The sequence below is a fragment of the Prenolepis imparis genome, unplaced genomic scaffold (assembly GCF_030444845.1).
Source record: "Prenolepis imparis isolate NDT839.2.m4 unplaced genomic scaffold, iyPreImpa1.0 SCAF_301, whole genome shotgun sequence".
In the NCBI taxonomy this organism is placed as follows: domain Eukaryota; kingdom Metazoa; phylum Arthropoda; class Insecta; order Hymenoptera; family Formicidae; genus Prenolepis; species Prenolepis imparis.
The window spans coordinates 1-27497 of record NW_028141459.1 but is presented as its reverse complement, the minus strand read 5'-3'; the positions used below and the strand labels follow the sequence as shown (position 1 = coordinate 27497).

The following is a 27497-nucleotide window of genomic DNA, read 5'->3' as shown; positions in this document are numbered from 1 at the left end:
CCATCTTCCGTCTCAGACGAAGTATTATCAAGATTTTCCTCTTCATTCTCCCCCCTCGTGATTACTTCTTCATTATTCTGCGAGTGTGATAATAATGTTCTCTCAGACGCGTTGTTTTGTCCACATCCTCTACTCCCTCCGCCGCTTTGTACTATCAAAAAAAGAAAATTGTAAAATTGAATATAAATTGTATAAAATACTATAATATTGCTTTTATTTTATACTCGAATTTAATCTTTGCACAGCCGCTAGTGTTATATTACAAAGAGATAACTCACCTCGTGGTGATAATCGTCGTATCTCGAGTAACGCATCCCGCTCTCCTGCCGCTAATATTCCGGAGAATAGATAATCGGCAAGCGACAGTAGGGATACTATGCCGGTTCTAACCCATGGGGCTCCGAGGGGGGCGCGGGGCGGGGGGGTTCTCCGGGGCGAGGGGGTATGACGTCACGCGGGGCGGGGGGGATCTTGTAGGCGAGGGGGATGACGTCACGCGGGGCGGGGGCGCTTATCGCTGTGCGGGAGACGCTTATCGCATATTGTTTTTCATAAACAAAACAGCGTATTGTATTACTTTGAATTATCTAACATGTTTTATTATAAACAAAACACCGCAAAGTGAGCGCCGACATTCGGCCACCCTCGCGATACCTCCCCCACCCCTCCCCCATAAGGCGACGCGCTTTGGCGGTACTTCCGCCCTCCCCCTCCCCTGCCCATATGTGACGTTTCTTCCTCATTGTTTAGGAAGAATTCTTTTGCGATAATTTTGCCAACATTCGGCCGCCCTCGCGGTACCTCCCCCTCCTCTCCATCATCTGAGGGGATCTTGGGAGGTCGCGCTTATCGCAATGAACACGTCGGGACGTGTTTTTTTTCGCGGTAAAAGACCGTGTTGCATTACGCATCAATATTCGGCAGCCTTTGCGGAACCTTTCCCCTCCCCCTAAGCGGAATTCTTTCTCATTGTTTAGGGAGCGCCGATGTCCGGCCGCTTGAATTTTTATAAACAAAAATGAGCGCCGATGTCCGGCCGCTCTGTGTCAAAAGCGATAACGCGATGAAGAGAGATCACCTTTCTGATATGTAATTAAACAATCTGTTAATCATGAAGAGGGGAAGAAATGATTAGACGAAATATAATAAGGACTGCTGCCACTTCAAATCATAGTACGTAATTTGCAAGCGCACAGATACGTCGGTCGAAAAAAGAATAGTGGGTGCAAGTGCTCTATAGAACGTGATTTTAAAAAGTGTGGAAAAATGGAAAACATCGAGCAGACTGAACGCGACCTGTTGGAGCGGTCCCATCAAATCGCCACCTTGGGCGAGTATTTTGAATGGGCGCTGCGCTGCGAGGAATTTATCAAACTGCTCGAAGAAAACAGCCGTGTCAAGCGTCCGCGACTCTCCATTGGATATAGACAATCTTTGGTTGCTAGAATCGCGCGACTCGAGGGTGCAAAAACTCGATTGCAGAGACAGTTTATATCCAGTGGTGGTAATTACAGTGGCGACAATAACGCAGGAAGACTCGTTTGGCGAGAGATCGATACCGCATTTGAAAATCGTATACTGACCGGTGCGGTGATTAACGCAGACTATATCGAACCGCGACAATTTTTGGAAGATGCTAGTAGTGTAGTACTCGAGCAAGTGCAAGACGTTATAAAAATACACAACTGTGTAAAAGTAAATACTGTGTTCAACGGTGAGTTTGTGACAGGTGATAAGCGCGCTAACAAAAGTATTAACACGAGAAATTATGAACTTTTTCGCACGTCCGATTTACGCGAGTGGTATGAGCGGCACGTCATCGAAACCACATTGACGTCTCTCGAAGAGTTTCAGGAACGTGATAGCGGATGGGCATTGTCACGAATCCTCGATCTTACGGTCAACGTCAACAAGTGCAATCCTATGCGAGCGGGATGCCATATTAAATTACCGCGAGAAATTATGACGAAGAGAGCGGTAATTAATGTGCTATCAATGGACAATGCGTGTTTCGCGTGGTCAGTGGTGGCCGCTCTATACCCCGCTGAAAAATATACTAAGAGAACATCTTCATATCCGCACTATACGACGGTGTTAAATTTACAAAACATTGAGTTTCCGATAACGTTAAATCAAATAAAAAAGTTTGAACATGTAAACGATATCTCAATCAACGTCTACGGCATCGAGAGGAAGAAGGAATTATCAATTCTTCCGATACGACTCGCCGATCAGAAAAAAGAAAAACATGTGAATTTGCTGTACGTGGAGAAGGAGGACGACAACGTTGGACATTTCGTGTATATCAAAAATCTGTCTCGCCTCGTAAGTTCGCAACTGAGCAAACATGACCACAAGAAATATATCTGCGATCGGTACGTATATTTATTGCAAATTATATAATTGTAAATAAAATTGTAAATAAAATTGTAAATGAAATTGTAAATAAAATTGTAATTTTTTTTTTCACAGATGCTTGCACTTCTTTAATTTGAGCGAAAAGTTGGAGGCTCACATTGTGGACTGTGGAGAAATGAATGACTGCGCTATCCGGTTACCAAGCGATAAAGATAAGTGGCTCGGCTTCGACAGAACTACAACAGAAAGGAGCGGCTTCCGTTTGTAGTGTACGGCGACTTGGAGTGTGTGCTGAGGAAGACATCGGAACACGTGTCATACTAACAACATCACGAGGTATTTAGCGTTGGATACTATGTGCAATGCTCGTACGATGAAACATTATCCGCATACAGATCTTATCGCGGTGCCGATTGTGTCGCGTGGTTCGCCAACAAACTCGAGGAATTAGCGCATCGCATAAAGGGTATTTTGTCTAATAATGTCCCCATGATAAATTTAACATCAGACGAGTGTGAAAAATTTCATAGTGCCACGCAATGTCACATTTGTGAAAAACCGTTTGCGCCGGACGATAATCGAGTACGCGATCATTGTCATTTGACCGGGCGTCATTTTACAGGGGTCCCGCACACTCAAACTGTAATCTAAATTACAAAGACTCTTATGTCATTCCTGTAGTTTTCCACAATCTATCCGGTTATGATGCACATTTTATCATAAAAGAAATAGCTACCGCATACGAAGGACGTGTAGATGTGCTTCCAATAACAAAAGAAAAATACATTTCATTTACAAAGACTGTCAATAGTACCGACGACGACGACAAAGATCGGAAAGCTTGCATAAAATTACGATTCATCGATTCATACAAATTTCTCAGTGCTAGTCTTGACAAATTAGCATCTTTTCTCGATAAGAATAAGTTAAAAATTTTACGTTTTAATTTTTCCGCATTATCCGCTCACAATTTCGAATTATTGACGCGAAAAGGTGTCTTTCCGTACGAGTACATTGACTGCGTGGACAAGCTGCAGGACACGCGTTTACCGCCGCGCGAATCGTTTTACAGTTCTTTAACCGGTGACACTGTATCCGAGAGCGATTACGCGCACGCTGAGAACGTCTGGAATCGATTCTCCCTTCGAACTCTTGGCGAATATAGCGATTTGTACTTAAAAACTGATGTCTTGTTATTAGCAGATATTTTTGAAAATTTCCGCGACACTTGCATCGCGAGTTACGGACTCGATCCTGCGTATTATTATACTCTTCCCGGGTATACATGGGACGCGATGCTAAAACATACAAATATTACGTTTGAATTGCTTACTGATATCGACATGGTTATGTTTATTGAACGGGGTATACGCGGTGGTCTAAGTCAATGCTCCAACAGATACGCGCATGCTAATAACAAGTACATGCAGTCATATGATTCATCGAAACCATCGTCGTACCTTATGTACTTCGATGTAAATAATTTGTATGGATGGGCAATGTGTCAACCATTGCCTTATGCCGATTTTCGATGGGTCGAAGACATTTCAAACTTTGACGTTAACGCGATCGCTCCGGATTCGCTCACAGGTTATATTCTCGAGGTTGATCTAGAGTACCCACAAAATAAACACAATACACACATTGACCTACCGTTCTGTCCGACGCGCGACAAGCCGCCCGGCAAGCGGGAAGATAAGCTCCTTGCGACGCTATATGACAAGAAGCGTTACGTCATACATTATCGCAACCTGCAGCAGTGTACACGTCACGGTCTTCGTATCGTAAAGATACATCGCGTATTACAATTTACTCAATCCGCATGGCTCCACGATTACATCGAACTCAATACAACATTTAGAACACAAGCGAAAAATGATTTTGAAAAAAATTTGTACAAATTGATGAACAACGCGGTATTCGGCAAAACTATGGAAAACGTTCGAAATCATGTAGATGTAAAATTATTGACAAAGTGGGACGGACGATACGGTGCGGAAGCGATGATCGCGAAACCAAATTTCAATAGCAGGAGCGTCTTTTCGGAAAATTTAATCGCCGTTGAATTACGTAAACTAGAAGTAAAATTTAACAAACCAATCTATGTTGGTATGTGTATACTCGATATATCGAAAGTGTGTCTGTACGAATTTCACTATGAGTACATGTCACCGCTCTATCGTGAAAGATCTCGGATAATGTACACCGACACCGACAGTTTAATATATCACATCGAGTGCGACGATGTGTACGAGAACATGAAACGCGATATCGCTAGATTCGATACGAGCGATTATCCAATTGACAACGCGTACGGTATAGCGCATGCAAACAAAAAGGTGCCAGGCTTGATGAAAGACGAGAATAACGGCGCGATAATGTCCGAATTCGTCGGGCTTAGAGCAAAAATGTACGCGGTGAGGGTGGACGGCAAAAAAGACACTAAAAAAGCAAAAGGTGTCAAAAGTAATGTCGTAGCGCGTAGTATAACATTCGACGATTATACGCGATGCCTGAATGAAGAGATTGAAATGACACGTCAGCAGTCATGTATTAGATCGAAATTGCATGAAATGTATACCATCCGCGAGACAAAAATTGCTCTAAGTCCGTACGACGATAAGCGGTATATTATACCTGATTCGACCGACACATTACCATGGGGACATTACCAGATACCCTTATAAAATATAATGTAGTATAATGTGTGTGTATGATATATTGTTATGTAACATATGTGTAATATATTGTAACGATTAAAGGAAAGGATGTATTAATAAAGATTTTGTATTTCATATATTTTGTATATTTTATATATTTTATACGTTGTACACATTATATTTTTCTTAAAATAAATAGTCTATATGAATTAAATCACATTGTCCTTATGCATCCAAGAATTGTGTGAATTGTCAAATCCCAGCCATTTCACGTAAACCTCGTCACCCCTCCTGCGCAGTACTTTCTCCACAAGATACACGTCCGGATAATTCGCGCGATGCAACTCATACTCGTAAAACGCTCCAGCGACAGATGTTTTGCGATAGTCCTCGAGTAGATAGCTTACGGGATTAGTACGCTGCACTTTAACAATCTTAAAAACCTCCGTCGTCCAATTTGGCGTGTAACCCTTCTCGAAAAGTTTCTTATACTTGCTAACGCGTACCGAGTCACGTACTTTGAATTTCGCCGGAGCGGCAATCTTTATGTTACTATATACCGTTTTTAAAAGTTTATCAGCGATCGCGGGGGTGACGTCGGCGGGTCGCATGCCGATTGTTCGGTGCTTGCGCGCGTTATAATCCGATACGAGTCGCAACGCGTCGATCCACTTGTAAGTTCCCTTCAGCGTAAACATCTTCCACATGTCGTTCTTCAGCGTACGATTGAATCGCTCGACGACCGATGCCTTCATTACCGAATATGTAGAATAATGATTGATGTTATGTTTCCGTATAAGCCGTTGCACGTCAGCGTTGTAAAATTCCTTCCCCATATCAGTTTGCATGTTTTTCGGGCATCTCTTGCTATCTCGAATTATTTCGGCGATAGCGTCAGCCGTCTCGCTTCCATCTTTACTCTTGAGTGGTACGGCCCACGCGTACTTGCTCAACACATCGATGATGGTGAGTATGTAGTGATAACCTTTGTTGAAACGAGAGTACGGACGCATCTCGACGATGTCGGCTTGCCACAGATCATCATATCCTCGCACTATGACATGTCTTCGGGGAAAATTTTTTCTCGCCGGCGCGTGCAGTTCGTTCACCAACTGCCGTCTCTCCAAACTATGTTGTTTCATCGCTTCGTCGGTTTTTCCCGATCGTCGTTTACTGTTGCTTGTTTTATCGCTCATTTCCGTTACTGACCCGTTCCTGAGCCGTTCGTAGCCGTTCTTGAGCCGTTCGTAGCCGTTCTTGACCCGTTCTTGAGCCGTTCGTAACCGTTCTTGACCCGTTCTTGAGCCGTTCGTAGCCGTTCTTGACCCGTTCTTGACCCGTTCTTGAGCCGTTCGTAGTCGTTCGTGACCCGTTCTTGAGCCGTTCGTAGTCGTTCTTGACCCGTTCTTGAGCCGTTCGTAGTCGTTCTTGACCCGTTCTTGAGCCGTTCGTAGCCGTTCTTGACCCGTTCTTGAGCCGTTCATAGCCGTTCTTGCGTTGTTTACTTCCGTTCTTGACCCATTCGAAAATCGTTCTTGATTCGTTCGCAGCCTTGTTCACAGTCGTTTCTAACCCGTTCGTAGCCGTTCCTGACCCGTTCGCAGCCGTTCCTGAGTTGATAGTAGCCTTGTATGTAGCCTTTAATGACTTGTTCGTAGCCTCGTTCGCAGCCCTGCTTGAGTTGTTCGTACTCTCGTTCGCAGCTGTTGCTAGGCCGTTCACTACCACTACCACTCATTGTAGTTAGATAGCAGTTCGATAATCCTTCGTAGCAGTTCGACAATTGTTCGTAGCCGTTCGATAACCCTTCGTAGATGTTTGATTACCGTTTGATAGCCGCTCCTAACCCGTTCACTGCTGCTCATTCAGGTCGTTTTTGAGTTAGCATTAGCTGTACGTTGAAGTTCGTTTATCGCAGTCTGTACTGCTCGCACGTCCTTCTCGAACGAAGTCAGCTTCTCATCTGATTCTTTCTGTTGATTCATCAATCTTTTAACGCAGGATTCCACATACAGTTTGTTGACAGCATCAGTGTCAGCTTCAGGTTGCGCTACACGACGAATCTTGCGCGATCTTGCATCATAGTCTGTAGCGACACGACACAGAGCGTTTCCGCGCACATAACTTCTCACCAATCTATCCCAATGATCGCTTGTGCCAGTTGCATCATTTCTCCGTTCGAATAATCCAAATTTGTTGATAGGCATTTTTCGATGCGAATGACGCCGATCGACTGATTAGTTTTGCCGAGACCCCGTTTAATTTATAATAATGCCTGCTTCGCGAAGTTCCTCGATGATCGACAGGATCTCATTGTCGTGAGCGTTGTGGCCAGCTCGGCGCGAAGCATCGAGCAATCGTACCCGATCCACTAGCTCGTTGGGGTCGTCCCAGTGCACGTAATCAATTTTATTGTCGGTTAGCGTCATCGCTTGAGGCATGAATACACCCTTTCCAGATTTTTTCTTTTCAATTGACATCAACGGTGCGATTATTTGTTTGTATTTGTATCCCCTGTTGCTCCGTAATTGACCTTGCACATCATATTTGCGTTTATGCGCGTTCGTCGCCAATAATATGCTCTTGTATTTTTGCATATCGTCTTCCGTGTAAATAACATCATCGGGAATCCTCTTGAAGACTAGTTCGTATAATCCAGGTGTACCAATGTACTTTACTTTGTCTATAATTATAGAGTCATATTTATCCATGTCGAATTGTTTGTTACCGAGCAACATTCCATCCTTTTCGAAATAGACACCATATACGTGATCAATCTCATTTTTTTTATCGCCACCGAGGAGAGCACCCATGTATTTTTGTCCCAGTGGTCCGAAGTGCTCTCGCAACATTTCTTGACCTTCCGACGTTTGTAACGTGTTTCGAACGGATGTTTCAAGTGAATTGCTTGTGGTTTCGAAAACATTTTCGTTTGCGAGTGATTCGGGTATTGTAAATGGTAGGATTCTCGTTGTCGCGGACTGTGTAGAGGTGGACGGTGTAGAGCTTATCGGTGGTTCATCCAGTAAAAATCCGTCCGATGTACGTGATGTCGATGAGCGATTTGTGTTTGGTCGTTTTCTCTTTTTCGGTGTCGCATCTTCCTCCTCCTCCTCGTACCGCTTAACAGCGGGTAACGTTTTAATTTTCACGTCAGCTTTACTCTCAGGTTCGTTTTTCACTGCGATCAAGCTCGCGTTGTCGACAATCTTTTGTAGTGGTTCGATAATAGGTTTAAAGTGAGTCTTGACTGCGATATCGTCATCGATCTTACCAGTCTTTAAAGCACGATGTTTCTTACGGATCGATTCGCTCGTTTTCACAATTTCCTTCGCAATCTTTTCACGCTCGCGAATGTTATGGTTATCAGCCATGTCTGCAGAGTGTTCGCGTTTCACTCTTCTCGACAGAATATCGGCAGCGACTAATCGTTTTGCGGTATCGCAAACTCGTTAAATCCTTTTCTGTATCGCCCGTTTGTAAGCAAGCTGTCCTTGTCTATCACTAGGAATCCATACTTTTGTTGCCAACAAATACGACATAATTTACTGAAATCTTCATACGACATGTCGATATTCACATGATCGTTGTACACGTGTTTCAAGTTGGTACCGTCCTGTTTAAACAAGATCAGTAAGTTCGCGTTGTCGCGTATAAGATGTTTTGGTATTCTCGCGTACGTCTGACAGAGATAGAAGCAATCAATGTTCGAGTGGCGTCCCATTGAAAAGTACTCTCTTATCGTATCTTGCTTGTCACACGCCACGTCATCAAAGATGAAAATCGAGTTTGGACATGCCTCGCTCGGTGGAATGACGTCACTGTTATTGGAGAATGTAAAGTAGCCGATTTCTTCGATCGACGTCAACAAATTCTCCAGATAGCGATATTTTGGCTGTTGCAGTGACTTTGAGTACATGTACACGTTTTCGAAGCCGTGCGGGCTTTCTATCAAACTAATCAAGACGTTAGTTTTACCGCAATTCGAGGGGCCGCATATGATCGCGCGTATAGTAGTCGGCAACATCGTACCATGTCTGCGCATCTCCGCGTTGTCCCCCACCGAGCGTAATCTGTCGTCGCAATTCGTCACGCGTATCGTCAAAGGTTGTCGCACGAATCTCATTTTCCCACTCCCCGATTGAATCGAACGCTTGCCTATTTATAGCTGCGCGGAACCACGAATCGTTCAGTAACGAAAAAATGTTTGTTCTGCTAACAAGTGCCTCCGATATTCACGGTTTAAGCGCCGAACAGCTGCAATTTGTGCCAAAAGCAGTTTTACTGCAATGTGAAAATCACATCCACTACGTGTGGGACAAGCTTCCGGAACACATAAAGGCGGATCCAGAGATTCAGGCCTGTCGCCGCTGTTTCGAACATTACAATCGACCGTGGCAGCGAACGCACATCGACGGTCCAGCGCCGATGATAAAGGATTGCAGCGAATGTCAGCGAAAAAAATAGGTAGAGGACTATTAAATCACGCAATAAACGCACTTCCAATCGAATTCCATATCCCCGGCTATCAGTTTTGTGGTCCGGGCACGCGGCTACAAAAGCGATTAGCCAGAGGCGATCAAGGTATCAACCCATTGGACACGGCGTGCCGTGAACACGATATTGCGTACTCTCGGAGCAACGATCTCACCGAGAGACACGTGGCGGATAAAGTACTCGCCGACAAAGCGCGAACTCGTATCATTGCGAGAGATTCGACTCTCGGTGAAAGAGCCGCCGCCACAGCTGTCTGGGCAGCGATGAAAACCAAGACGAAGCTCGGTATGGGCCTGAAGACGACGACGAAGACAAAGAAAAAGACGACGAAGAAACGGATATTTCCGGTAGCGAAACGTGGGGGTGTATTACCGATTCTACCAATGTTGGGCGCGCTTGGATCCATGATTGGTGGAGCGGCTGGTGTAGCAAAGATGGTGAACGATGGAAAAGCTGCACAACGTCAGTTGCAAGAGATGCTACGTCACAATCGCGCCATGGAAGGTCACGGATTGTATCTCGCTCCATACAAACTTGGACGAGAAGTTTCAACGAGAAAAAAGGGGGAAAAAAAAAACGTCAAAGAGACGCTAAAAATGCCAAAGGGCGAAACTACTAATATACAATTGCTGCAACTGGCAAAACGTATGCGCATTCCATACTTTAGAGGTGTTTTCATGCGTGATTCGCTACCGATCGGTGATATATATCAAAACGAGAGCAGCATCATAAATTTGGATAACGCTAAAGGATCGGGTACTCATTGGGTGGCGTACGCAAAGAGGGGGAATCGCGCTATATATTTCGACAGTTTTGGCAATCTTCGACCACCGAATGAATTGGTGCAATATTTCGGGCGGAACGTGACAAAGATACAGTACAATCACACACCTGTTCAAACTTATGATAAGAGCATCTGTGGACAATTGTGTTTGCAGTTTCTCCGAACGGTCGATACACGTGAATTTAAAGACGGACATTGCATTATTTAACTCAGTATTCGTTAAACAGTTTTGCCGATATGTCTATGACATTCACGCTGACTGGAAAGAGTAGCGTCCTCGCGGCAAACTACTTTCCCGCCATAGATTTGAGCGATGATGAATACGAACTCGGTCTAGCGGATTTTGAGACTTATCACACAATATCGAACGTGAATTCCTCGAATAATAAATTTTACTTTGGCAAAGATGACGCGGAAATTACGATTCCCGAGGGATCGTACAAGCTGCAAGCGATACATGAGTTTTTAAAACATGCAATTTCACGAAAACGTCCACGACACGCAGTTCGTGATGACGATAAAAAACACATTGACAATGGTGATTTTGAAGATGAAGAATACCCGATAGTGCTCCGCGCTAATTACAAAACGATGAGGTGCGAGATCAAATGTGCCTACAGAATGAATTTTAACAAGCCTAACAACATTGGATCGCTGTTGGGATTCTCGAACCGTATACTGCAGCCGCGAAAATGGTACGAGTCGGACATGCCGATTAACATTATCAACGTGAACATTATCCGCGTAGAGTGTAACGTGACTGCGGGCGCATACAGCAACGGCAAACTCGTTCATACGATACATGAATTTTCACCGAGGGTACCACCAGAATATAAGATATCGGAAACACCGGCGCACATCATTTACTTGCCGATCATCGCGCGGAGCATTACGGATTTAACGTTACGCGTTGTCGACCAGGACAGACGATTGCTCGATTTTCGAGGAGAAGAGATCACCATTAGATTGCACGTACGACGACGACAGCGATAACGTACGTGTGCGGCGTAGGAGATGCTTGTGTTGAACGGATCGAAAGACACGAGAGATAATACAATCTTTACGGAGCCAGCGACAACAACAACAACAACAACGTCGACATTCGCTAATATCCAATCATCCGGTTGCGCCAAGAAAAAGAAACTGCATACTGTCTCATCATACATGATCGCGTGATCCAGTACAACCCGTTGACCAACGTTGTGCGCAAAATCACCTAAATGCACCAACAATTTAGAGAAGGGGAAGCATAGCAGAATATAAATCAAAGTGTTATGAAATGGTTGTCATTCTTCTTTTTAAACTGATACATCGAAGAGAGAGATTTCGTCATGTCCGTACCAACGTTTGTGGATTTACAGGGGTTTATCCTCAATAAACAATTCATTGTAAAGGAAGCGGCAATCCTGAGAAAAGGATTTATTTTATCACATTATTTTTTCGCATGTCCTGTACCATGGGATGTGCTCATAAAATCGGAGAGACACCAAGCCTCATGGTTGACTCGAAATCATCATGGATTACGATGGAATGATGGAAACGTTCCATATAGCATGGCTCAGCGTTTGATTACAACAGCTATCGTTGGTGGACCACATGAAGAAGAAGAAGAATCCATTCTCGTATATGTAAAAGGACTTGAAAAGCGAGAATGGTTAGCCGATATATTGGATGATGCGGGAAACGGTTTCATTATTGAGACCTTGGATGCTGATTACGACGATATCGAGTCTCTAAATAATCTAGATGTTAAAAACACTATGCGATGTGGAAAACATGTTAAGAATTGCGCATTACAAAATGTATTCAAAATATTTAACTGGTGGTCGCAACGCCAGAAAGAATTGCAAGATTTGGAAAAATAAAATATTTAAACATTAATGTGTTTTATCTCTTATTCCCTTTCCCCAATCCTTTCCTCACGAATCGTTTCTAAGAATTCTTTTTATCCGAGCGCCGTTTCCCCTTCTCCTAAATTTCATAGCGCCAATAGTATTTTAGAATCTCCCACCACATTTACCCCACTCCTTTTAAAAATAAGCGTCATGTACAACACTCGATTAATTTCTTTATACGATCAATGTCGCGTTAACCGTTCGTACTGGTGGTTTCACTTTTAAAATCTGGAAATATGTACTACGCTGAAGGAAGCAGCGGCTCCGGCAGACATGTGAATAATTACATACCGAATTGTAATGAAACTCCATCGTTTGAGAACAAATGTGACAAGTAAGTTTAACTTTTTCTATTTTTCTATTATGTCTTTATATTTTTTACAAATTGTTTTATTTTTAAACTAATTTCATTTTTACAGCTTTTCATTAAAGCCTCATGCAGTTCGTATACTATGCAAACGATATGCATTGACAACTACGGGATTTAAATTCCTCGAAATTGGTATCAAAGTGGATCCACCGAGTTACGTGGAAATCGCCATAGGAGATCATCGAGGAAAGGAACTGATACTATCTCTCGAAGCGTGGAAGGGACTCTACGAGCAACGTTACAATATTCAGAATCTGCTTCGAAACGACTCTAAAGATGCCTACAGTTTTATAAGCCTTGGACCACTAACAGTGCGAGTTCGTACGATTAACGACGTCAAGTTAATAAGTCTTGAATCTTCAAATATATGCATGATGATGATCGAATCGACGTTACACCGCATGTTTGATCTCGATCCATGCATCGATGTTACTTTTGACCGATTAGTTAAAATTACCAATACAGTCGATATCAAGTTTACGCAATTTTCAAATATCGCGTCCACTGTAAAAAATAATAAAGAAGTATTAAATGTAATACACGCTAGCGACGCCTTCAACAAGCATCAGCTCATCGATTGTGAGCTGGCAGCTTTAGTTTTTAGTTCATAATATGTAGGAAAAAAATATGTATGAAAAAAATATGTAAAAGAATAAAAGAGTTTTTAAGTTTAAATTATGATGTAATTTCTTTGCACGCATTTCCAATCTCCATCTTTCTCCCACCCGTAAGCAGTCCCAGCTCTTATACGTATAGCTCCCCAATAGTTGGTCCTTGCGGTGGATGACGTCATGCGGGGAAGGGGGAACGTGACGCTAGGGATCGCGAGGCTAGGGACCGAGAGGCTAGGGATCGCGAGGCTAGGGACCGAGAGGCTAGGGATCGCGAGGCTAGGGACCGAGAGGCTAGGGACCGAGAGGCTAGGGACCGAGAGGCTAGGGACCGAGAGGCTAGGGACCGAGAGGCTAGGGACCGAGAGGCTAGGGATCGCGAGGCTAGGGACTGCTAGAGAGATAGCGCTTAGGAGAGAAAGAGAGAGCGCGAGGTGAATGCGAGAGAAAGAGAGCGAGAGGCGTACGCGAGAGATGACGCAGTGAGGGAAAAGAACAGGAATTTTTAAAATGAATATATTAATTTAATATCAATTATTTTTAATTATGAATAAATGTGTATTATACATTTGTGTGTGTATGTGTTTGTGTTTGTGTGTGTGTGTGTGTGTGTGTGTGTGTGTTTAAAAGAATATAAATGGATATAAATGGATATAAATGTATATAAATGTATATAAATGTGAATATATAAATGTGAATATAAAATGGATATAAAATGGATATAAAATATAAATGAATATAAAGATATGAATATAATGATAAGAATATAAAGATAAGAATATAAATGAATATTATAATATATATATATATAAAAATTGTCGGTGGTGGAGGTGGCTACGGTGGAACCGACGATGGTGGAGCGGCGGCGGATTGATGCGAGGCGGTGAGGCGGCCGGGCGGCTGTGCCGACGATGGTGGGGGTGGCAAGGCGGCAAGCGGTGGTGCGACCGGGTAGGGCTTCTTCTACAACAAATTATATATTAAATATATTATTATTTACATATTAATATTTTAATTTATTACAAGAAAGACACATACCAATTCCAATCTTCATCCTCTGGATATGGCTCCTCCCCAAACATTGGTCTCATGTTGAAGCGATCCTCATAATCGAAATGATCATTGTTTTGTTCGGGGAGGTCACCCCACAACCAATCATGAAGTTCGCGATCCACCCGCCGCCAATACCTCACATCTCTCCTTCTTTCTATATTCACAAAACCATCAATTTGAACGTCAGACATCATAAAGCTCTGGAAAAAATATTAATATCATTAATAATTAATAAAAACAACATAAGAAAATTAACTTAAAAACAAAAATTAAATAAATTAAAATAAAAAAAATTAATATATATGTATATAATAATAAGCCTTACCGGGATTGCGAAGAGGCAGAATATGGCCTTTACGACACATTCGATGAACCGTCTTCCTTCAAACTCATCTCGAAATATATATGATGTCCCCAGGAAGGGGACATTCCGGAATAGTCCCGTAATTAGCGATTCAAAAAAGCGCCGCCCAAAGATCTCTCCAATAAATTCCATTTTTTTTAAAAAACTGTTTAACACTTTATTCTAGCACTTACACTAGCACTTCGCTCGGCGACTGTTCGAAACTTTTTGATGTGGAGACAGACTCTCTCCATAAGCTTCAGCTCCATCTCAAACTTTCCACAAAGGAATACCATAGTGATAAATATCTGTTTATAAATTCGAGCTGCCTGCGCTCACTGTCATACTGTTTTGTTTATACCCTCGAAAAGGACCACGAGAGCGCTTAGAAGAGAGAGAGCGTGGAGCGTTTACTAGAGATAGCGCGCGAGAGAGATGTAGCGGCGAAGAGCGCGAGAGATGACGCGCGAGAGAAGAAAGAGATGGCTCGGCGAGGTACATGAAAGAGAAAGATAGCGTGAGGTTAGGGACCGCGAGAGAGCAAACGCTTTAGGAGAGCGTGAGGCGTACGCGAAGCAGAGAGAATTTAATTCTACTAATATTTTAATAGTAAATTTTAATAATTTAAATAATGTCGCGATGAGGGAGAAGGACGTCTTATTCTAGAATAAATATATTTTTCTTTTAATATTAATAATTTTTAATTATATATGCGTGTAATACATGTGTATCTGAATATAAGAAAAAATTGAATATATAAAAATAATATATCAAATAATTGATATTAAATATAAAAGGAATAATATAAGAATATAAAAATTTAAAGAGTATAGAATTTAAAATATAAGAATATAAAATTTAAAAAAGAGTATAGAATTTAAAATATTAAAAAATATATAAAAAGATAATAGATAATAAAATGAATTAATATTATGAAATAGACCCCTCCGGCAGTGGATGTGATAACGGCGGTGGAGTGGCCGGGCGGTGGGGCGGCAAGCGGAGGTGCGGCGGTAGCTGCGAGGCGGTGAGACGGTCGGGCGGCAGGCGATGGTGGGGACTGCGCCGTGGATGCTCCTTCTATGACAGACAAAAATTTTTTATATTTTTAATTAATAATTATATATTTTTATTTATATTTTTAATTTATTTAAAATGAGTACTTACAATATAATCTCGGTCCTCACATCCAACTCATCGATTTCTAAGTCCGAGTTCAGAATATTATGTTCTGGCGACTCCTCCGATTCAGATGATGATGGTGTATTACATTCTATTGATCTCGTAGATTTATATCTATAACACCCTTCACCATAACTTTTACAAATTGAATTCAATAAATCAAGACGGGCGTGCAATCGATTCTCAAAACATGTCGCTCGACTATGTCCAGGCCAATCTGAACGCAATTATTTCCACCACACATGTATGTCTCTCTTAGTTGTAATTTATAACCTCGTAGAAAATTTCGCACATTATCCGTACATTTTTGTGTATCTAGTTCTCGATCTCTTAAAAATTGCACCACCGAAGACATTGGAATGTTCTTCGATTCTTCACAAGGGATAAAATCTGGCTCCGCATTCACATCGTCATTGTCTCTGAGATGTGGATACCATTGCCCAAGGTTGTTTATTGGTAGCATTGCATCGCAGCCCCACATGTTCATTGTCTATTAGAATTTTCACTTTAAGTGTCCCAGCATAATCTCCCAAAGTTTATTGTGTGCAAATAGGGCACATATCGCATGGAATTATTATATACAATGGATTTTTACAATTGCAGCACCATCAACTCTCCACTGCGTCGTGTAATTGAATCACGTGCTTCCGAACAGCATACATGTGCCCGACATCTTGAATAGAGATCATACACGAAATACATAAAGCAAGAGCACCACCCGTAGAATAATAAAAGTATATGGCGCAAACTTTTATACGTCCGTTTAGCGCAAAGATTTGTGAATTGTCCACTACCTTGTCGTGAATATCCGTAAGGTCCTCACTGCGATCACTAATATAATTACTGTCATCCGACAGCGCGTGATCTTCGTCAGACGACTCGTCTAATATCGCTTCGAAATTATTATTTTCCATTTTTTACACATTACTGCACAATTTTTCCACACTTTTTAAAATCATGTTCTATAGAGCACTTGCACCCGCTATACTTTTTTTTCGACCGACGTATCTGTGCGCTTGCAAATTACGTACTATGGTTTGAAGTGGCAGCAGTCCTTATTTCGTCTAATCATTTCTTCCCCTCTTCATGATTAACAGATTGTTTAATTACATATCAGAAAGGTGATCTCCCTTAATCGCGTTATCGCTTTTGACACAGAGCGGCCGGACATCGGCGCTCATTTTTGTTTATAAAAATTCAAGCGGCCGGACATCGGCGCTCCCTAAACAATGAGAAAGAATTCCGCTTAGGGGGAGGGGAAAGGTTCCGCAAAGGCTGCCGAATATTGACGCGTAATGCAACACGGTCTTTTACCGCGAAAAAAAACACGTCCCGACGTGTTCATTGCGATAAGCGCGACCTCCCAAGATCCCCTCAGATGATGGAGAGGAGGGGGAGGTACCGCGAGGGCGGCCGAATGTTGGCAAAATTATCGCAAAAGAATTCTTCCTAAACAATGAGGAAGAAACGTCACATATGGGCAGGGGAGGGGGAGGGCGGAAGTACCGCCAAAGCGCGTCGCCTTATGGGGGAGGGGTGGGGGAGGTATCGCGAGGGTGGCCGAATGTCGGCGCTCACTTTGCGGTGTTTTGTTTATAATAAAACATGTTAGATAATTCAAAGTAATACAATACGCTGTTTTGTTTATGAAAAACAATACGCGATAAGCGTCTCCCGCACAGCGATAAGCGCCCCCGCCCCGCGTGACGTCATCCCCCTCGCCTACAAGATCCCCCCCGCCCCGCGTGACGTCATACCCCCTCGCCCTGGAGAACCCCCCCGCCCCGCGCCCCCCTCGGAGCCCCATGGGTTAGAACCGGCATAGTATCCCTACTAGTATCCATCCCCGAAAAATTTGCCAAATTTTAGTACCAATTTTGATCAAATCGGTCAATAAATGTGTGAGTGCGTGGGTGGGTGCGTAAATGGGTGGGTGGGAGTGTAAAACTTTTAAAAAACCAAATAGTATCCATCCCCGAAAAATTTGCACAAGTTTTATACCAATTTTGAGAAAATCGGTTAATAAATATGTGAGTGCGTGGGTGGATGCGTGGGTGGGTAGGTGGGGATGTAAAACTTAAATAAACCACATATTAGCCATCCCCGAAAAATTTGCGAAATTTTGGTACCAATTTCGTGAAAATCGGTCAATAAATGTGTTAATGCGTGAGTGGGTGCGTGGGTGGAGATGTAAAACTTAAAAAAACCACCATCGTCGCCATCCCCGAAAAATTTGCGAAATTTTGGTACCAATTTCGTGAAAATCGGTCCATAAATGTGTTAATGCGTGGGTGGGTGCGTGGGTGGAGATGTAAAACTTAAAAAAACCACCATCGTCGCTATCCCCGAAAAATTTGCGAAATTTTGGTACCAAATTCGTGAAAATCAGTCCATAAATGCGCATGCGCGTGGGTGGATGCGTGGGTGTATAAAAATTAAAAAAAAACCCACACAGCAGCCACCGCCGAAAAATTTGCAACACTTTGGTACCAATTTCGAGAAGATCGGTCCACAAATGTGGAAGTAGTTCGCGGTCTGACAGACAGACAGACGGACGGCACTTATATATATAGATAACCATCCTACATCTTTTGGGGGCTCGTCCTGGGATAGAGCGTGCGGTTCGAGAAAGTTCGATCGTTCCGGAAGTGTGCGACACGTGGCCGAAATAATTTGTGAAGAAGATGCCGTGTGAGTTGAGTGTTCTGATGGTTGCGGAGTTGAAAGAGAAGCTGAAGGCCCACGGACTATCCATATCGGGATCGAAAGCGGAGCTTATTTTACGATTGCGTGAGGCTGACCCGTCGAATTCTTGGATGGAGAACGGCGAGTCTAGCGGCGTCGAGGATGTCGAGGACGGACGGAGCGGAGCGCAGGAGGATGCGCTGCGAGAGGACGTATTGCGAGAGAATGTATTGCGAGATGATGTGTCGCGAGAGAATGTGTCGCGAGAAAATGTGTCGCGGCGAGAGATCGAGCTGTATAGGCGAGAGAAGGAGCTTGCCGAGCGTGAGCTTGATCTCGCGCGGCGTGAGATTTCGCTGTTGCGTGGACTGCTGACGAGGAGAAAGAGTCCTGCTGGTGGTGCGACAGGGGCGGCGATGTTCGACGACGAAGAGGTGTCTCGCGCGCGCCCACGAGCGAGCTTGAAGACGGTGGCCGATCTATTGAGTGATTTTGACGGTGCATCCAATATTTTCGACACAAGGGAGAAACAGCTCAAATTTTTAAAAGTGATGTATCGACTGGACGACGATTGCGCGAAACTTTTAATCGGGATGCGATTAAAGAAAAGAGTATCCGAGTGGTTCCATTCAAGGCCGGAATATATCGAGATGTCCTTCGAGAGGCTTCTCGAAAAACTGGGAGCGATGTTTCGACATCGTGAGAGCAGACTGCATTTGCGGAGACAGTTCGAGACGTGTGTGGAGGAAGGAAGAGACATTCCAGGAGTACCTTCATGACAAGACCATCATGGGCAATCGAGTGCCGATCGAGAAGGACGAACTACTGGAGTACACCATCGAGGGTATACCGGATGTCGCAATGCGCGACCAGGCGCGCATACAAGGATTTTCGACCGTAGATGGTTTGCTGAAAGCGTTCGAGAAAGTAACGTTGCGTGATCGTCGTGTGGCGAGTTCGAATCGACATAGTGGCGACAAGGGTGTGACCGATAAAAAGAAAAAAAATCCGACAACGCGAAGCGCTGTTTTAATTGCGGTGAACGCGAACACGTCAGCGCGAATTGTCCGACGAAGGCTTTAGGAGCTAAGTGCTTTGAATGCGGTGCGCGTGGTCAAATTTTTTAATTTAATTTTTATTTTTTATTAATTATTTAAATTTTTTGTTTTATTTTTTTAAATAATTATTTTTGTCTTATTTTTTTAATAATTATTTTTGTTTTATTTTTTTAATAATTATTTATTATTTAAATGTTGCACTTTTGTTGGCAGTAGGCGGGAGTATTTGTTTTTTAAAAAACACAAAATTATTTCTTTTTTTTAAAAAGATTTTTTGTTTTATTTTTCATTTTTTAAATTACTAATTATTGTTTTATTTTTAATTATTTATTATTTTTTAAAATAATCTTTTATTATTTTTTTGTATTTTTATAATTATTATACATGCACACAATTATATACAGATTATATATACATATATTATACATATATGTACCCAGATAGCAAAATGTTAGCAGCATGTCGGCAGTATGACAGCAGATCTAATCATGACTTTACAGCAGATTCCTATCCACTGTGTCCGCAATTGATGATATTCTGCTAGCATAGTTAGTAAGCAAAATCTGACAGCAGATTGGCGGCAGAAACCGAGCAGATCTGCACATATAGTTTGATGGCAGATTGGCAGCAGAAACCGAACAGATCTGTCAAACGCAATCTAATAGCAGATTGGCGGCAGAAATCGAGCAGGATCTGCACAATTCCTTGCCATTTGAATATATACGAGGGTGGTCTGAAAAGTTTCCGACCTCAACATGAAGATGGCAGCACTCGTAAACAAAAGTTGGGGAATGTGTTTGCGCATGCTTTGAAAGGTACTCACCAAAATTTCAGCCATTTTGGACGCGCAGTTGTTGTTTGACAATCATTTGAGTGAGTCGATGTGAGTGTTTTTGTGAAAATGGAAAAAATCGAGTATCGAGCTGTCATTAAATATTTGTTTTTGAAAGGCAATACGCCTACGCAAATCAAAGACGAGTTGGACGCTGTGTACGGGGACTCTGCACCATCATTTACCACCGTGAAATTTTGGGCTGCTGAATTTAAACGTGGCCGTACCAGCTTGGGTGACGATGAACGTTCGGGACGTCCAAAAACTGCAACCACTGACGATAATATCGCTCAAGTTCACCAAATGGTGCTAGACAACCGTCGAATTAAAGTTAGAGAGATAGCAGAGGCTATGAACATGTCCAAAGAACGTGTTTGTCACATATTGAATCAAGATTTAGGCATGAGAAAGCTGTCCGCGCGTTGGGTGCCGCGTTTGCTCACTTTGGACCAAAAACGTGTTCGAATGAACATTTCCAACGCTCTGTTGGCGCAGTTTAGACGCAATAAATCAGAGTTTTGGCGCCGATTAATTACTGTAGATGAAACTTGGATACACCATTATACTCCAGAAACAAAAAAACAGTGGACTGCGAAGGGGGAATCGGCTCCAAAAAAAGCAAAGGTTGTTCCTTCGGCTGGGAAAGTGATGGCAACTGTTTTCTGGGATAGTCATGGAGTTATCTTAATCGATTATCTTCAAAAAGGAAAAATCATTACAGGAGCACACGCATCAGTACTTGACAAGCTGAAGGCAGAAATTGCGGAAAACCGGCCACATTTGCAGAAAAAAAAAATTTTGTTTCACCAAGACAATGCGCCGTCTCACACCTCAGCGGTTGCCATGGCGAAAATCCACGAATTACGGTTTGAACTGCTTGACCACCCTCCTTACTCACCAGATCTAGCCCCAAGCGACTTTTTTTGTTCCCTAAGCTAAAAGTTGCGCTCGGAGGACAGAGATTTTCGTCGAATGAGGAGGCCATCACCTTCGTAAACAACTATTTTGCAGAGAAAGACGCCGAGTACTATTTGGACGGGTTGAAGAGATGGGAGCATCGCTGGGAGAAGTGTATAGACTTACAAGGAGACTATGTAGAAAAATAAAAATTAATTTGAAGAAAAAATGTCTTGTATCTTTGTTAGGTCGGAAACTTTTCAGACAACCCTCGTAAGTATAATAAAATTCAATATTTTTCGATGAATATAACAGATGCATAAGACGTGTTATCCGCTACTTATAATTTTTTTTTTCATAAATATGATATTTAATGTATAACATATTATATTGTATGTAGTTATATCTCACATAGCAATTTTAAATGTTCAATTTAATCTATTAATTAAATTAATAAAATAAATTGTAAAAATAATTAAATTTATATAATTTATAAAATTTAAGATATAATTTATATGAGAATTAAATTCTGCTTTATGCTTTAAATAGAAAGTAAATGGATAATTTTTCATGTATATCCTATTGATTCTAATAAGTTTAATATTCTCATGTTAGACTTGTCAGATATCAAAAATTAAACTGATAGAAAAATATACTTTTGATCTTTTATTAATAGCCACGACTTGCAGACTTTATATCTATTTTTAACAGAAATTTGATTGCGAGAAAATACATCACATAGCGGTAGGTGAAGGAACTATTAAATAACTGCAAAATGCAGATCCTGTTGTCAATTTGCCATCAGATTGTGCGCGCGCAAATCTTGCTCGATTTCTGCCGTCAATCTGACACCAAACTGCGTTGCGCAAATCCTGCTCGGTTTCTACTACCAATCTGCTATGATAATTCTATACAAATCCTGCTTGATTTCTGCTACTGACTTGCTGTCAAATTATGTCAGCAGATTTTATAATATTTCTGCCAACGTTCTGCTATCATTATCTGATATAACAAGTTTTGTATAAAATCTGCAGTTTTTTTGCTGGCAAAAATATATAGCACACAGTTTTAATACATGCTCTTGACAGATTTGGCTATCTGAGTATATATATATATATATATATATATATATATATATATATACTGGGTGTCTGACGTAAGGTGTCACACCGAAAATATACAAGTAGATCTCGTTAAACTGAGTCGAAAAGTCCTATACCATTTTGCAAACAACCACGTAAAATTTCGAGATATTAATTAAAAAAGATCGACCAACGAGCGCGCGAATTACGTCGGGACGGCCCGCTAAGCGGTGTACCGTGCCGTATCGCTATAGGCAACGTTTCGTTAGGCGCGAATATAACGCGAGTGTGAACGTGAGGTGGGTCAACACACACAAAAAAAGAAGCAATCTTTTTTTAACACACACTCAATGACAAATTTATTATAATAAGAAAAAAAAACACAAGAAAAAAGGCAATACAACTTTGTCCGTTTCCGAACTTTGCGGCAACGCGAGTATCGAAGCGAGCGACTTCGAGAGAAAGCGTTCGATTGTTCGAGTGGCGCGTTCTGCGAGCGACAGAATTATAGCGGCTAATTATACGGAAGGCGAATCGATGCTTAACGTGAGAAGGCAAGAGACGATCTGTCCTAAAGGTTTTACGGGCGGTTTGTTTAAACGGTTTTTTCCTATTCTTTTGCGTGTGCGCATAGCGTCCTTCGTCGCGAATTCGTGCCGATATTCTTAACGTCAGCTGCTCGCGAAAACACAGAAAAAATGCCGTCGGCAGTCGTTGGCCCGGGATCTCGAGTCCGCGCGCGTGGTGTTTACAAATTATCAGCTGTTTGGTTCGTGTTGTCACCTTTAATTTCGAGTGTCAGAATTTATTGTCGCGTCTTTATTACTCATGACAAACGATGTCATTGGGAGCAACAATATTGTTGAACCAAACTCTGTCACGCGCTCGAACAGCAACGCGCGCCTAGCATGCGGCGGGCCGCCCCGACGTAATTCGCGCGCTCGTTGGTCGATCTTTTTTAATTAATATCTCGAAATTTTACGTGGTTGTTTGCAAAATGGTATAGGACTTTTCGACTCAGTTTAACGAGATCTACTTGTATATTTTCGGTGTGACACCTTACGTCAGACACCCTGTATATTCATATATACATATATTAATTATATATTATATATATTTATATATAATTATATGTATTAATAATCTTTTTCTATGTAGTTATAATTATGGCTACGCAGAATTATGCTATACTATTCTACGTAGCCAGCATAATTATGGTTACACAGAATTACATATTTGTGTCACCACACACACAATGTGTGTCACATGTATTGTTATGTTAATTTATAGATTAAACGAACTTACCAAGTGAAGTTCGATCTTAATTATGTCGGGGGTCTCGTCCGGATGAAATTCAATGTAGTCGTGCCTTTGCGCACGCATTTGCAACAAAGTTCAGACTCCAAATAAAAATCCTCCCGTCTTAGAAGGCGCGGGTCGTGGCGTAGCGACGCCTGTCAATATTTAAATCCAAAGGGAAAATCGCGAATATCATTGAGGGGGGGGGGGGTTGTTACTGACAGAGGGTGGGAGGTTCATCCGGATGAGACCCCCGACATAATTAAGATCGAACTTCACTTGGTAAGTTCGTTTAATCTATAAATTATGTCAGGGGTCTCGTCCGGATGAAATTCAATGTAGATGTTTAGAGAGCGATTTTCCGATTCGTAGCCCGCCGAAGAATCTGAAAATACTGGTGTTTTTTTTAAAACTTAAGTAAAATAATTATTAATATTTAAGGGAAAAGTAATTTTATTGAAGATAACACAGAATGAACAAGAAATTAAACATTTCGAGTAAAAAGTTAAGTAGACAGAATGACATTCGCAAACGCGTCAGGGTTAACAATCGGGCGATTATAAAATTTAGCGAAAACTTGTGAGTCGGCGGACCATCCCGCCGCTCTCTTAATCAGATCTAAAGAGATGCCCTTTTTGGCCGTTGACGCGTGACGTGTGCTGTGGGCCGCAAAAGAGCTATCTACACCGCAATCAAACAGGGTTTCACGAATCCATCTACTTATGGTTTGTACACTTTATGAGGTTTTTTGAAAGAGATAAAGAGAGTATCACACTCTCTTGAGCGCAATTCAGCTGTACGAAGTAAGTAATGCTCCAGGAGGCGAATGATACAGAGATTGTTACGTTCATTAAAGCGCGGAAACGATAAGAGTGGTTGGAAGCGATCAGGAGCAGAAGTTTTAATGCGATCAGGAACTCTGATAATCATTCTGCCTCCAATGGTCGATATTTGAGAAATCCGTAAAGCTGCGAGTGTCTGGCAACGCTGTCCCGAGGCAAGGCCGAGGAGAAGGACCAGTTTCTTAGTAATCTTTTCAAGAGGCAGGTCTTCATGAGGAAAGTAAGATCCGAGGTGAACGAAATGACAGGTGCAGGGTCCCAGATGTGATCATATCGAGGAGGGCGCTGGAGGCTTCAAAACACTCGCTCCCTTGCAAAAACGCTTACTTAACGGGTCATCATCTATAGCATTTGAGGAAATCAGAGAAACGGCGGACCTCGAGGTATTGAGGGTAGAGAAGGAACTCGCCACTCTTAATTACTCCGCCAGAAATTCAAGCACCTCTCTGATCTTCGGAGAGAATGGAGAGACTCGATACGTTTGACAAAACATCCACCAGTTGCGAAAAGGTCGTGTGTATTGCTTCACTGTTGAGGAAGCGAGTGATGATAGCAGCGCTTCTAGTGACGACTCTGGCATCTGAGGGTTTCTGAATGCTTCCCTGATAACTTCGCGGCCGCCAGGGAAAGCGTCTTGTAGGCTGGGTGTCGAGTCCAGTAGGAAAACTAGGTCGGTTCTAACCCAGGTCCTCCGAGGGGGGTGCGGGGCGCGGGGGGTTCTCGGAGGTGCGGGAGCTGACGTCATGCGGGGACGGGGGTATCTCGAAGGCGCGGGGCTGACGTCACGCGGGTGGAGGGGATGTTTCGACAAAGAAGGGGGAGTTTTCTGAATGCAATATTTGTAGATGGTATCTTTACGACTTTTTTATGAGGGATCTTAGACATTTTCCCAAAAAGGTATAGAACAAGCGCCGAAGATTGACAATTTTCTACCCTCGTTAGTATAATTTTATTACGGAAGCGCCGATGTCCGGCTGCTCGAACTTGTCAACGGAGCATTCTAGAATCCATAAAACAATGTTTTCTTCATTTTATGTCCATAAAATCATTAGGATATTATGGAAAGAAATGAAGATTTTAGGGCCGACGCTGCGACGAACATGTCAAAACATTATTTATAGGTGCAAATGTAAAAGCGTTGACGTTCGGCAGCTTTGTACCCTCGCGGAAAATCGGTCGTAAATGAGAGCGAAACATCTTCCTTAATATTTTTAAGGAAGAATTGCGATAATTTTGAGAGGAAGGGGGGTTGAAACTTATGGAGAGAATCTGTCTCCACGTCAAAAAGTCTTCAGCATTCATATAGTAAAGAGCTAAGTGTCCTATGCGAAGTGTCAAAATTGTGCAGTAATGTGTAAAAATGGAAAATAATAATTTCGAGGCAATATTAGACGAGTCGTCTGATGAAGATCACAAGTTGTCGGATAACAGTGTAGACGAATCTGACGAAGATCACGCGTTGTCGAGTGACAGTAATTATATTAGTGATTGCAGTGAGGATCTTACGGATATTCACGACAAGGTAGTGTCTAATTCACAAATCCTTGCGCTAAACGGACGTATAAAAGTTTGCGCCATATACTTTTATTATTCTACGGGTAGTGCTCTTGCTTTATGTATTTCGTGTATGATCTCTATTCAAGATGTCGGGCACATGTATGCAGTTAGAAAGCATGTGATTCAATTACACGACGCAGTGGATGGTCGATACTGTAGCAATTGTAGAGATTCATTGTGTCAGATATTTCCATGTGATATGTGTCCTATTTGCACAAAATAAACTTTTGGAGATTGTGGTGGGACACTTAAAGTGCTGTGAAAATGGCGAGTGATGTGAAGATGTTAACTCAGGACGAATACATTGCATTGCGGGAAAAAGATGTGTTGGAGAAAGCCGATTTCTTCGAAAAAGAAATTTTGCAGTGCATCCAAATGAATGTAAAATGAGTTATAGTAAATGGGAGTTGGAGTGCGATGAATGTATCGATTTGCTGAAAGGACAATACCCACAACCAGGGAGATATTTTTGGAAATTTTATGAAATAAAAATAAATCCAAAATTATTGATCGGAGATTTGCAGTCACGGACAGCTCGAATCGCGCGACTTGAAGAAATAAGAAGATCGCTACGCAGACGTTACTTAAGCGTAGATACCAATGTTCCAGCACTATCGACAAACACTCCAGTAAATTCAATCGTGCAGGCAATACACGGGCGTGAAATAGGTTTCAAAAAACGTCACATGAAAAACCTGTATGATTGCATCTTTACGCATAATTTGTATCATTCTCCACTCGACTTTTTTGACTGGCGAGTTCAAAATTTCTATGTAACAGAACTCAATCCTGGTTGTATTGCAAACGAGTTTGATTGGAACTGGTAAGTGTTTTTACAATAAATTTTAAATTTTTAAAAATTCCTATTAAATTTTTATGTTGCAGAAGGAGCTCCCTCCGTCTCACAGCCGCCTTACCATCGCTGGCGCCCGACCATCCCACCGCCGCCCGACGACCATGCCGCCTCACGATCTATCCGCCGCCGTCGCCCATCGCGACCCCCAAACGCCTCGCAGCCACCGCTTCGCAGCATCCGACGCATTTTTCTTACATATATTTTATTTTCATTCATATTTTTTATTATATTTTAAATTCTATACTCTTTAAATTTTTATATTCATATATTTTCATTTTATTTTATATTTTCTTTTATCCATTCAATTTCATACTTATATCTTTGATATTGAGAGCCAATAAAAATATTCTTAATTTTCTTTTATATTATTATATTTTTTATATTTTTATATTATATTCATATTATATTATTATATTCTTATATATTCTTATATTTTAAATTTTTAATTCACATACACACACATTCATACGCACACACACACGCGCGCGCGCACGCGCACACACACACACACACACACACAAAATTATAAATATTACGCATACCTATTTTATGAATAAAAAAAAATTATTTTAAATATAAAAACACATATTTTACTTTAGAATAATTCCTCTCTTTCCTCCCATTTATATTAAGAAT

At 41.9% G+C, this 27497-nt stretch overlaps 3 protein-coding genes across 3 annotated transcripts; 2 read left to right on the top strand and 1 right to left on the bottom strand.

Moving 5' to 3' along the window:
• Window positions 1-376: 376 nt before the first annotated feature.
• Window positions 377-2403, top strand: LOC145948250 (uncharacterized). The gene is made up of 2 exons (XM_083057987.1): window positions 377-382; window positions 1483-2403. The coding sequence occupies exons 1-2, from the start codon at window positions 377-379 to the stop codon at window positions 2401-2403; spliced, it is 927 nt and encodes a 308-aa protein (XP_082914113.1).
• Window positions 2404-6957: 4554 nt separating this feature from the next.
• On the bottom strand, window positions 6958-8420 carry LOC145948248 (uncharacterized). Its single transcript, XM_083057985.1, has 2 exons — window positions 8139-8420; window positions 6958-8099 (listed from the first exon to the last, which is right to left on the bottom strand). The coding sequence occupies exons 1-2, from the start codon at window positions 8390-8392 to the stop codon at window positions 7277-7279; spliced, it is 1077 nt and encodes a 358-aa protein (XP_082914111.1). The 5' UTR covers window positions 8393-8420; the 3' UTR covers window positions 6958-7276.
• Window positions 8421-9778: 1358 nt separating this feature from the next.
• Window positions 9779-13175, top strand: LOC145948249 (uncharacterized). The gene is made up of 2 exons (XM_083057986.1): window positions 9779-9862; window positions 12627-13175. The coding sequence occupies exons 1-2, from the start codon at window positions 9779-9781 to the stop codon at window positions 13173-13175; spliced, it is 633 nt and encodes a 210-aa protein (XP_082914112.1).
• The last annotated feature ends 14322 nt before the right edge of the window (window positions 13176-27497 follow it).

What these genes read in the sequence shown, in the direction of transcription:
- LOC145948249 (XM_083057986.1), top strand. Translation starts at nt 9,779, where the DNA reads ATGAAAACCAAGACGAAGCTCGGTATGGGCCTGAAGACGACGACGAAG. An exon ending in CGAAGAAACGGATATTTCCG is followed by an intron (nt 9,863 to 12,626) that starts GTAGCGAAACGT and finishes TTTTCATTAAAG; the next exon opens with CCTCATGCAGTTCGTATACT.
- LOC145948248 (XM_083057985.1), bottom strand. Translation starts at nt 8,392, where the DNA reads ATGGCTGATAACCATAACATTCGCGAGCGTGAAAAGATTGCGAAGGAA. An exon ending in ACGTTACCCGCTGTTAAGCG is followed by an intron (nt 8,100 to 8,138) that starts GTACGAGGAGGA and finishes ACCGAAAAAGAG; the next exon opens with AAAACGACCAAACACAAATC.